We start from the raw sequence: 12383 nt of genomic DNA, 5'->3' as shown, positions 1-12383 counted from the left end.
CGGGGGCGTGAGGGTTTAGATGCGGGGGTGGGTTACTTGGCGGGTTCTTGGCGAGTGGTCATCCCCTCGGTTTGTGTTGTTTAGGGGCGGAGGGAGAGGTGTAGGTGTAGGGGTTGGGGTGTTGTTCGATTGTCTTTGTTTTGCCACTGGCTCGTTGGGGTTGTTGATTAGGGCTTGAATGGGTTTGTTTGGACTAATGGCGGTGTAGGTGTCATTTATTGTGCTTTACTTTCGCCTATCTGGGTATTCCGACTTTTCCTTCATTCTTTTCTCCTAAACGCTTTTCTATATGGTAGCCTCGTGTGGTGCTGATTGTCTCTTTCATCCAGTGGCGAGGTCCAGATAGCCAAGCAAGAGTCAGCTCAAGCCATACCTCCTATACGAAGAGAGCAACATTCAGCATTGACATTTTCTTTCTGATACGTCTGTTTCAGACTCACATCGGAAATACCGAAATTTTAATTCGTTATCTCTCACAGCTTCTTCATTGGTACATAAAGCGTGGCACTACCTACCTACCCTGGTCTCGGCCGTCGGGAATCTCAGTATGCAGGTCATGAGCTCATCATACATGTATCCCTTTATCTAGGCTAATAGATATACCCCATTCGTCCAGCTAAGAACCGCTTTAGCGCTGTGCTCGAGGTTGGAAGCTTCTGCGTCAGACCCCCAAGCTCCACCGTATATTCGAAATCCGGGGAAACCTAAAACCAATTCCGATTTATTGTCTCAGAGCATGTGACCAGCCCGCGCGTTTTCGTCTTGGTAGTACACATAATTTAAGAAAAATGACAGCCACAATACACAAAGATGAGCAGAGAAAACATTGGCATGCCGGCACTCAAGCTAAATGCCGAACGAACCTCGGCCAGCATCTAAAACCACTCATTCGAACCCGATGCATCAACGATACTCCTCATCACTCTCGTATTCTTCCTCCTCTTCCAAGAACTGGAGCAATCTCTCCCGTTCCTCGTCATCTACTGCGTCTTGTACTTTTCGTTGGCGGACAGCCACGAAAACAAATATCACGAGTGCCATGCCCACGATAAATCCCGCAATTGCCAAGGTGGCATTTATTGGGATTGGGTTTCCATTGAAGGTGCGGTGTGTCAATGCGTCTAGGCCGTATTGGGAGAAATTTGCTAGTCCAGATAGACAGATGATGGCTCCGTAGACGCGACCGAATGTGGCGAAGCCGAAGACTTTAGTTGTGTAATCGCTGTATCGATGTTAGTTATAAACGGCATGATATAAGCTATAGGAGAAAGGGCAAGGGAAGAAACATACGACATAGCAGAGTAGTAAAGAGGTCGTAGTAAAACAAACAGTATAACTGTCATGTATCCAGCCCAAACAGCCGGAATGGAATTCAAAACTCCAATAACAGTAGTGAAAAGAACAATAAGACCTAGCATCGCTGGCACGCTAAGACGATCAAGCAAGAAGCCAATAGCAGGCGTGAAAAGAACGCCACCAACCGGCAATGCAATATCAAACAAATTCCCAATTCTATCAGCTTCATCAACTGACCCGAGCATAAACTCATACTGCGAGCGGATAGTCGCAATGAAATAGTTCATGCGGATCATCTGCAGGACTGTCATCAATGTAATTAGAATGAACCACGGCGTCGCCATCTGCTTGTGCGCCGGAAGACCGTGCAACACACCCCAGACCCAGGAGGTCTGTTGACGATCCTCTTCTCGGTCGGCGCGCAGCTGGCGCTCGTCTTTATCCCCCAATACGGCGTTAATCTGGCGGATTTTCTTCTTCCGCTGTTCGGCACGTTTCCTGCGCACTTTGTTTAGCTCGGCTGTGCTCTCGATCTCATCGTCTGAGTCGTGTACGTCGCGTGTGGCATCTTCCGCCCTTTCGATTCTGTTTTCTAATTGCAGTGTTGAGACATAATCCTTCGCCGGCATTATTGTCATAACTGTAATTAGAATGCATAATGGCACGACGAGATAGCCTAGGAAGAATTTGTCGGGTGTGAATGTTCTTGCTGTGGCCTCGTAGATGAGTCGGTAGAACAGGAAGACGGCGGCCGACGCGTCAAATGCACCCGTGACCAACGCGACGATCGTGCCCGCATATTTAGGGAACGCATTTGCAATTTGGAAGGATGGAACGAAGATAAATGTTCCAGCTAATGCGAGGAAGAAGTTTCCCGGGATGTACCCGTCGAAGCTGGGGATGTGGAATGCGAAGCCCATGACCACCCCGCCGATGGCGAGCAATATGGATCCAATGAGCCAACATACTCGCGAGCCGCAGCGATCCAGGATTGTTCCAACTGGCAAGGCAGATACATTGGCGGTGATGGAAGCAATAGTGAAAAAGAGATTGAGTCTGGCGGTGGTTAGTCATAACAAAGTTGTCGCGGGAGCACAGGGATGACCTACCTCAGATCTTGCTGAGAACACAATTCAAGACCTTCTTCTAGTTCAGCTGCTGTACAGCGCTCATGATAAACACCCTCCTCAACAAGGACTGGTTTCAGAGCCGCGAACCCAAACACGATACCCGACGCGAGCCAGCACGCAAGGACGGTCACCACAACCTGCACTGAGACACGTTAGCTGATAATTCCGTCTTGATTTGATTGATCCGTACCTATTCGCCTCAGAGGGGAATGCTCATACGCAGGGATTCCAGGACGCAGCTCTGCGACCGGGATTCCCTCAGTTGGTGGCTGCAGGACATCGTAGCTGATTTTTCTCCGGATGGGGACGAAGTCTTCTGCTACGTCTGGCTCAGGTTCACGATCCACACCATCTATGACGGAGACGTGCTGCACCAGCGACATTGCTCGTGTTGAACGATGAGCTTGGGTGGGTTGTGGAGGGGAAGTGGTCTTATCGCGGAGACTTTTCTTTTTAGTGTGTTGTGGTAGGGTTTTATGCAGTGCTATCGCGGATTAACTCCCCGATGCATGTGAATGTATAGTTATTCTGTTTCTATGGATTTCATTTTGTTTCTATGGGTTTCTTTCTGATTTTGATTTTGCAATGTGTGGTAGCTCTGTAGATCGGAGCTATATGGCACCTGACTTTGCTGGGTTTTCCTTGGAGCTAACCCAAGCTCCCGTTACTCCGTGGCTGTACATGCTTCTGATTCGCCACTTTTAACGGGGGCCGTTTTTAATATATTTCAGTCGGCTGAGAATTCCCTTTCTTATACATTCTACCTTCTTTATCCTTACTTCGAATATCGAACAAATTTTTCCAGCCTTCTGCTCTGATATGCTTCTTTTGGGGAGATTAGCCTATCTGGTTCCATAGTTCGGCCAGAACAGAAGCACGGTACAATAGGTACATCGTACGTCTATTCAGATGTATATTGTTATGCAGCTCGTACTATATAGATAAAACTATACATTTCTCAAATGAACCAAGCCATATACAGTCCCTTATCAACCATGATTGTCTACATGATACTATGTTATGTCTGTTTGCCTGGCACACGTGACCCTAGGGAGTATATGACGTCAGGACCGCGCTCGTGACGTCAACCTCGACTTTCTACACTCTCGCAATTCGGTGTGCAATTCATCTTGAATTCTCATCAATCACCCGGACACTATTTGCCTCAGACTTAGAGCTCATGACCCCTTGCAACGAGTCAATACTAAAGAGGCCTAGTTCAGACCAATGCCCAGTCGCCCCTGTATTGGGGCACTGAGTCTCTTCAATCCACTTAGCTTTAAATGCATATTGTCTGTATTTGTGCTCATCCAATCACGCCGCTACGAGACTTGGCACATGTATAATTGGCTCATCCTAGCGAACATGCCTGGCACGCCTAATAGTATCGAAAACAAGCATTCGACGTTCATGTTTTCACTTGACTCTGCGTCACTTTTCCACCCTATTTCGTTTCAAGGCCACAGCATGCGAGCGCATGTCACCAGTGATTTTGGGTTGACAGGCTGGGGGATACTAGGTATAAGCAAATGCATGTGACCTGGGAGCTTGGGGGCCATCTCAAAGCTGCGGACCTCAAGAAAATGCGATTGCTAGGCTCGTAGCATACGCTATTTTCGCCATAGCAACAACAAATTGCGATCTCGTATTGCCTACTCGCGCACTTGAAATAGTCAGTAGCAACTGGTGTTTGAATTGATACGTCAAAGCCTGCTTTATATCGGGTGGGAGCTAGCTCAGTACGTGCGGTATCACATAACCAACAGAATGTCAATGTGGGCGGTCCGCTCATTTAATTCCATGCCTCAGCATCGCGGGTTTATCAAACGGTGAACCTAAGGCAAGTTCCCTCCTTCAAATAAAAGTCAGATATCACTCCCACTTGCGGCTTCATTGTCTCCAGCTATGAGCCCACCAGAATAGTTTGAAGACTTATTCATAGCCTCAACATCTACAACAGTCTACTGATGCAGGGGCTATCGCATCGGGTTCGAATTACTCGGCTTCTATCTAGACAATAGAGGTATTTCTTGTCTGCTTCTCCTCCCTATCAAGTTGCCCAAGGCTAAAACAAAGATATGAACAGGGTTGTATGAGGGGCTTTCTGCCAAGCTCAGGCGCGATGGGGGCGGGTCACAATAGAGATGCCAATTGAAATGCCCGTGGGCAAGGGATTTTGGCAACTCAACGAAGACTTTTTTGTATGCGATTCTTGTGTTTTCATCCGTAGTTGAGCCACGTATCCTGAAGCTGAAAAATTAGATTGCCTCCAGAGGTATGAATCTGCAATGATGACCACCCGGTCGCAGACGCAGCAGTTTTAATGATTGATCCGGTGATACTCCCAATGCTGGAAATATCTTCAAATTTTCTCACTCGCCCAGCACGGTCATTATTTCCTTGAGAGAGGCCGGCTTTCGGAGGAAGACATTAACGCCTGCCGCATAAGCTCTTGAGATATGTTCATCCGACCCTAGACCGGTGAGCGCGATTATGCGTGTAGGAGACACGGTCTGCCGCTTTGTTTCTATCAATCGAATTTCTTTGCTTGCCTCGAATCCGTCCATTATAGGCATAGACATGTCTTTTGGCGCGGATTTGTTAGAATTTTTCGGGTAATTTTGAAGACTGGGGACTGAGAAGAAACTACTCACCCATGAAGACATAATCATAGCCTTGTGGCATTTTCTGTACTAATTCAACGGCGTTTGCGCCGTTTACGGCGCAGTGCAGTTCTTGCGTTGGTACTTTTGAGATAAACCTTTTGAGTAGGGCGAGGTTTATAGCGTTGTCCTCTACCAAGAGGATTCGAAGCCCATCTTTTACTTCAGTCAGCGAGGAAACATGGGTTTCCTTGGCATCATTCCCAATATGAGCTGGCAAGTGAAGGTCCGTAATTCTGGGCTTCATATTTTCTTCATTTGGGGTAGATGATGTGACCGACGGAGATGAATCACTTGATTTGGGCCGTACTTCATGCTGCCGAAGGAGAGCCATCTTTGTTCGCGGATCAGTTGAGTCTGAGTCCAAATCTGTGTCACGTTGAACAGATTTCGCCGTGCTATCGGACGTATAGGCCTTGCTTGGCCGTAAATTTTGAAGGGAGCTCAAAAGCGTCCTGGCTAGTTGGTGAGGCCCACACGGAAGAGTCAGCCATATTGAGTTGACCAGTCGCTCTTTCATCAAAGTCTCCGTTGACAATGGGCTAGAGCCTCGATGAGACAGGACCAAAAGTAGGGCATGACGATAGACTTTGGGGATTTGATCCAAATGACGCTCGTCAACAACCACCAAGTCAGACGCGGTAGGAAGAGGCTGATCCCCAATAGCCATGCCGAACCATTTGGTCAGATATTGTTTGATCATATGAGGTGATGACGGCTTGCTGGATTGGAAATTGGCGGTGGGATAAAAGAATACCCTCCTCCCTTCCAGCTCTGTGGTAACACGGTCAATAGATGTCATAGTGGGTGGCGACAAGCCCGGAACGGGAGACTTGGTTTCAGAAATCTGGCGTTGTTGAGGATATGTAAGAGGGAACGTGATCTTCACCACTGTACCCACGCCGAGTTGACTTTTAATTGTAATGCTTCCACCCAGTGAACGAAGTATACCTCGGACGAGTGAGAGACCCAGCCCCGCACCAGGTGACATTGGGTTCTCTTGTGAAAACGGAGTAAAGATATTGGAACGAAGGTAGTTATTTGAGATGCCCCTGCCCGTATCGGAAACTGTTATCAGGAGCACTGGGCAGTCGTTCTTTGACTTCTGAGTCTCAAGATGGAGCGAAACAGATCCTACGTCCGTGTTCTTTAATGCATTTCCGAATACATTCATCACGACGCGCCTCAAAGCACCTGGTTCCAATACATAAAGCCAGTCCTGGGGTGCAGCATCAAGAAACACGTCCACTTGTTCGCCGTCGATGGTTTGCGATTCTCTCATGGTATCATCCATCGGATCCAACTGCCATAGTCGGGCAGATGCACTGCCTCCATTCATGATACTTGATAGGTGCTGTCCGGAGCAAACGCTTTCAACAGCCTCCTCAACGACTGCAAGGACATCGACTAGCTTGACGATGTGTAATGTCTGCGGCCGACCACGTTGGAGACGTTGGTGGGGCGAGCGAGATCTTGATAGTTCCCTTTCAAAGGAGTTGATTTTGGTGAAATCTAAGATCTGCTCAAAGGTTTCAAGGAGGGTTTGACCACAAGCACGGATCGTGTCAAGAAGCCGCTTCGCGAAGTCTGAATCCACGTGATCGAGGAGTAATTCGTTAGATGCTAAGATGCCGTGCAATGGGCTTCGTAACTCATGTCTTTGGTGGTTTTGTGGTTAGGAATGTCCATGGCAAATTATAAAGAGAGGGAGGGCCCGTAATACTCACGACATGGTACTAATAAAATCGCCCTTTTGCTTAGCCGATTCTTGGCTCTGAATACGACTGTGCTCGACCATTAGGGATGAGCCAAATCCAAAGAGTCCACCCAGATCGACATGTGCACTGAACACTCGAGTCTCGGCTCGACTCCAACAAAAGGCACCACCGAACCATCGCGAATTAAGTGAGTCCCATAGAGGCGCGAAGATAATTCTGGTCGCATTGGGGAAATTCTTTCTTATTGATTGGAGATCCTTCTCGCGCAACGATTTGAGCGACTCTGGATGTACTGAAAGTGGAGGTTGGGAGGGGTTGGGAGCATCCTTTATGCTCCCCGAACTGATTCCATCCTCATCGGATGAAAAGGCTCCTCCATGGTAATGCAAATACCATAGGCCGCCGCGTGGGTGATGTCGTATCATTCGGCGTACAAATTTTGATTCCATCTGTGATGCTGGATATGAAACGATTTCTTCCTTGGTTTCATGGGGCTGATGTTTGGTGTCCGAAATCGCCCATAATTTGACCAGTTTTTTCTCCTTTTCCCCGTCTGAGTGATCGTACAAATCTTGATCGATATCTTCACCGGTGCCAACAATCACCACACCACCGTCTGAGCCCAGATCCAAGCTTTCTCGCATGATGTTGGCAGCACATTGAAAAGTCCGCTGTAATTTGTTGTCGTTAAATCCCGGGCACCGTTCTGCCTTCGATTTTGGTAAAAATTTGCGAGTTGTAGATGGAATGATGCCAGAAGTAACAACGTCAGGTGCATTTGGCTGAGTCGACGAAACCAGTGGTGGGCTTCTGCTCCTGGCCTTGAACGTATATTCCTCAACCTCGGTGTCAGGAGTATGAGGGTCGCATGGTGAATACGATGGGAGACAGTCCGATTGGCCGGGGCTGTGCCTAGTTGAGTCGCGCGGGGTATCTGAACTGGATGCACCTTGTACGAAAGTATTCAAGCCAGCCAATAGCTTCGTCAAGCGATTAGCCTCTAATGACTGCCGAGAGGTCTCCAGATACTCCATCACCGCATCCGCGATATTTCCAAGTGTTTCTTTGTGAGAATCGCCCAAACGGCGGTTGGGTCGAGGATCAATCACGTATAAACTGCCAATATTGATCCCATTAACGGTTTTCAGGGGTGTACCAGCGTAGAACCGGAAATGCGGATCTTTTGCGACGCAGGGTAAATTGGAATAGGTCGGATGCTGCTTTAAATCCTCTACGACGAAGAACGCATGCTTTCCGTCCGAGGCATTTAAGGTAATGGTTTTCTGTGACCATCCAGAAAACATCAGCAATTTCCATCCCGAAGAGATTTCTTTGAACAAAGAGTCCTTTTGGAGCTCGTAGGGCTCACCTCGCACAGAGATCCCGCTACGGGTCCTCGCGAACAGCCCACCCAGAGGCCATCGCCATGTCTCTCATGCCGGTCATTGTTTGCCAAATCCAGCGACCGCGAGGCTTCTGCTACCACATAAAGTGTTTCCCGATCAATCAGACTGGACGATTGTCACAGGGTAAGTAACTATCTTGAGGATGGATTCCAAGGTTCGCGCTTTGAAAAAGTACAACGAACAATCCACCGGAGCCGTCCGTATGCATTTGGTAGAATCACTCCAACGCATCACAACAAAGAAAATCGTACCTGATAACTGTTCGTTGAACCCCCAGCTTTAATGCGGCCAATTGTGCCAGAGCCGTCAACACCAGGTTTGGACTTGATTTTTGAATAGTGGGGTTTTCGCATGATCGCTTCGCGTGCTGGCCGGTTGGCATTAGAGCCGGGTTGTCCGGTTGGAAATAATGGAACAATTCTCGGGCGCGTAAGTCGGCATCGCGATCTTCCTGCTGCGCGTTCATGGTGCCCAGTCCAGTTGGGATCGCCAGCAGAAGAAGTGAAGAACGCACTTACGGAAAAAAATAAAAAATAAAAAAATAAAGAAAAATCGAGTGGGAAGTAATTAATAATAAAAGAGAGAATGAAATTCGTGAAAAAGCGCGAAGATGGAGAATAAAGTGGTGGCACCGCGAATTTCGCGGCGTCATGGGTAAATGCCAAAAGCGCAGTCCGTGCCTCGGTCGGAACCCCCACCATCAATCATCTGACTGGTGGGTGAGACTACCGACGTTCCCGAAAGATGGAGTCGCAGCCCGTTTTTAACATCAAGAAATCAAGCCCCACGTGGTGGTGGTGGTGGTGGTGGTGTCTCCTCAAAACGTTATCTACTCCCCTTTCTCAATTGCTGACCCCACAACTTTACTCTGATGTTCGGCAACAGGTAGGATAATTGCTGGAATTTTCAAATTGGGCTGCAAAGGTCTTATCAATAAGTTCCAGGCGACATTCTTAGATATTGTCCGGCCTATCGAATACAATCCTCCTAGGTATGTTTCTTGCTTTACCGTGAATTTCGCGATAGACATGTTTATTCTATACATTACTCTGCTAGGCTTATCCATGGGAATTAGCTCATATAGTTTCTCATAGACCTACAAGGAACGGTGACCCGAACCATCTGTCTACCTAGAGCAGCTCTAGTCTTCGCTGTACGCTCTTGCTCAGCGACTCATGTGGTCTCTGATTTACGCCATTTCTTGATAACTCTTCGATTCCCGCCCCGAACCCATATTGTCCTTCGCCGAATTGCATTCCGGTAGCTTGCACACGGTTTTCCATGGCACGGCCGCAGACTTGCACATACCACGCGTGGAGCCAAATTTGACGACACCACAGACACTTTGTGTGCATTTCGCCGTTGCTCCTCTCCATGGAAATCGCATCTACCCGTTCCAAGATGGTAATTAGACGTGCAACGCTTTGCGACAAGGCTGCTCATTGGGGGTCGAAAATGGGGTGGTCGCACGATCGCTCATAAGAGCAACAAAGAGCTTGAAGGCGAGAGGAAGAACGAGCTACAAAGAAACTTGGACGAGGAATTGGTCACTATGCAGAATCGATCCTATTCGAATCGGCGTGTGATCAGCTTCTGTCTTCACAGCAGTATGAAAGATGACATTGATCTATCCCCGATCACTATGGAAGATTACGAGATGCAAAGGATCGACCGAGTGGCCCACTAACCGACCTTGCATACATTGGCTCCGCCCTCAGTGTTAGGCAGGGTGTCGAGAAGCTTGTCATTTAGCTCCATAGATCACCGCCCAACCAGACCGCGTCGAAACCAAAGCCCGTCAATTTTAGAATTGTCTCCACAAGCTCCGTTAGTATTCATGAATTCAAAGCCCGAAGCACCAGTTAAACTTTTGTCCCTAATCAGATAAGAGAATACAGTCTGACTTACCATTCATAAGCAGTTGCATGTTTTTTTTATCTTTTTTTTTATCTCCGCTTCCGAAACAAGGGCGCAGCATAGCAAGATGATTACTACAACGCGGTGTATTTCACAGAGTGCACCGTGAAGGAACTAATGGCGAAAATATCTCACAAGCAACGCTTCAGCCAAGATCATATATTGCACCTGTTCCAAATCAAGAATGGGTCAGCATCATTCAATGATGATGTTGTCCAGCGAATCCTAGATGGCCAGTCTATGATTGCTGAAGTTTACCAAAAGACGGTAACTGGTTTCAGGAACTTGCAACCTTTTATCTCCCTGGTACTCGCCCAGCCATCTCCCAAAGCGCTATTCGATATAGGATAGGTCGGATTTAGTTGTTCAATCCTCAGATCCCCCTAGTAGAGGCTCCTGCTCCCTGTCCACCGCATTCTCTCCATCTTTGGCCCTCCGCCAAGCCAATGCGAACAAAACACCCTGCCCCATCGCAAATATACCATTATCAAAAGCGGGGAACCCAACCAAGCTATACCAATACATAAGATTGTCGGGAGCGACCACGGGCCATGACCACGAGCCCCACTCCAATCTAGCATTTTCAATCGGAACGCGCCAGATCCATGTAAAAGCCACAGCAGCAAAGACAACAGCTTGCACTGCCAATCCGCAGATACTTAGAGCATTGTCCGGTGGACTCGATGATTCTGAGCTCCTTGCACTTTTGATTTCCCGTATCTGCGAGAAAACAGCATATACCACCAACACTGTTACGAGCGGATTCAGCAGACACATGGAGAGGAAGAATATTCCCGAAGCTACAGGATCACCGTAAGTGTGATCTGGCGAAGGGAAACCATAGAGGATATCCAAGATTGGAGGGATGATTGATATGGGAATGTAGAGTGCGTATGCGATGATATAGAACGGCTTAGAAGGTGTGTGTCGTAAACAGGCACAGAAACTGGGTGGTATGTTAGTTGGGACTTGCTTGATAGTACCTGTAGCCGGGGGTCGGATATTACTGACAGTGTAAAAAATGATAACCAGGCCACAGCAGTCTGGTACATATTCAGTCTATCTCCAAACGTTGGGGGATCATAGACGAGTGGGATGTTTTCTTCGGGGTCCTTGGCTATGAGAAGATAGACAAAGAATTTGAATTGCTCTGTTGCGCAGAGGAGGTTCCAAAAGATGTAGTCCGTTGAAATCCCTTTGCTGGTCTTTTTTGTCCAGATGCGATGCAGTTGAGGGAGAAACGATAAAGCGGTTAGGATGGTGAGAGCCCTGCGAATTTCCAAGCGTGTTAGTCGTCTTGTGTTGTTTGTTCTCGCTACTATTGGGACATACACTCGGAGACGATCAGGTATGGGTATAAGCAGCATTCTGAGTAGAAGTATCCCATATGATATATGCTGGATAAATCATGTACTCAGAGAGCTCAAGTCGCAACATTGAGGGGTTTCCCTCGGCTGACACCACCCGCTCCTTCTAGTATGGCGCCTCTTTTTTTTTGGCCCCCAATTTTGTTCCATTTGTTTGTATGAAATATGCTCTAGACAGGCAATATGCCATTATTTCAAATATTGGATGGTTTTGAATACTGTCAACAAGGGGGGTCAGGGCTAAAGGGCATTCCAGATTAGGGCTTGGAAACAATCTGTGTGGATAAAGTGACGCTTCTGTTTCGACAGAGTAAGTTGACCATACGCTATGTATAGTAATTTACCGACCTGTACTATTCCCAGCATAGCCACACTATATTACGACAAGCCACAGCTTCGGAAATTTTGAAGAGCCACGTAAGACCGAAACATGTCTTTCCGTTATGGAACACTTTCATGTTTGTTTCCTTGGACGTTTGAGACTTGTTTCATCGTCTTGATTCCTCGACTCCAATCAATCACTCGTCCCCAAGTCTAGGTTTCTGTGATGTGAGGGAGAGTGAGCAATACGCCCGCTTACTAACTTCTAGTCAGGCTTTGGGGGACTTGCGCCTATAAAGGACATTGCGGGAATTGATGTCACCGCTTATTACATTGATAGCATCAATAGGAAGCTGGCCTTGTTCCTCGGTATAGACTGGTTATCTACTATACAAGCAATTGGTCTCAGACGAAAGCTCACCAATGACTTTTCAATGATAATGTGTTCCAATCCCGTCTATTTCGGATTCACCAGCGATGGTTTAAGTGTCGATTATCGGTCCTATGGCATATATTATTTCTAATTCATTTCGGTCGCTGCTAAAAATTGTTTATTCTCTAGAGG

At 47.5% G+C, this 12383-nt stretch overlaps 3 protein-coding genes across 3 annotated transcripts; all 3 read right to left on the bottom strand.

Moving 5' to 3' along the window:
* Positions 1-903: 903 nt before the first annotated feature.
* N7508_009841 (putative MFS transporter) lies at positions 904-2809 on the bottom strand (the record flags this gene model as incomplete). The annotated part of the gene is made up of 4 exons (XM_058467903.1): positions 904-1222; positions 1291-2352; positions 2406-2568; positions 2617-2809. 4 exons carry the CDS (start codon positions 2807-2809, stop codon positions 904-906), a joined length of 1737 nt encoding a protein of 578 aa, XP_058315749.1.
* Positions 2810-4798: 1989 nt separating this feature from the next.
* On the bottom strand, positions 4799-8679 carry N7508_009840 (hybrid sensor histidine kinase/response regulator; the record flags this gene model as incomplete). Its single annotated transcript, XM_058467902.1, has 5 exons — positions 4799-5010; positions 5081-6747; positions 6817-8090; positions 8177-8318; positions 8465-8679. 5 exons carry the CDS (start codon positions 8677-8679, stop codon positions 4799-4801), a joined length of 3510 nt encoding a protein of 1169 aa, XP_058315748.1.
* A 1817-nt stretch (positions 8680-10496) lies between these two features.
* On the bottom strand, positions 10497-11497 carry N7508_009839 (uncharacterized protein; the record flags this gene model as incomplete). Its single annotated transcript, XM_058467901.1, has 3 exons — positions 10497-11076; positions 11142-11399; positions 11463-11497. The coding sequence occupies 3 exons, from the start codon at positions 11495-11497 to the stop codon at positions 10497-10499; spliced, it is 873 nt and encodes a 290-aa protein (XP_058315747.1).
* Between the last annotated feature and the right edge of the window lie 886 nt (positions 11498-12383).

Source organism: Penicillium antarcticum (genome assembly GCF_028974205.1).
Source record: "Penicillium antarcticum strain IBT 31339 chromosome Unknown utg000009l_segment0_segment0, whole genome shotgun sequence".
Taxonomy (NCBI): Eukaryota; Fungi; Ascomycota; class Eurotiomycetes; order Eurotiales; family Aspergillaceae; genus Penicillium; species Penicillium antarcticum.
Note: the sequence above shows the minus strand (reverse complement) of the source record. Positions and strands in the feature narration are given on the sequence as shown.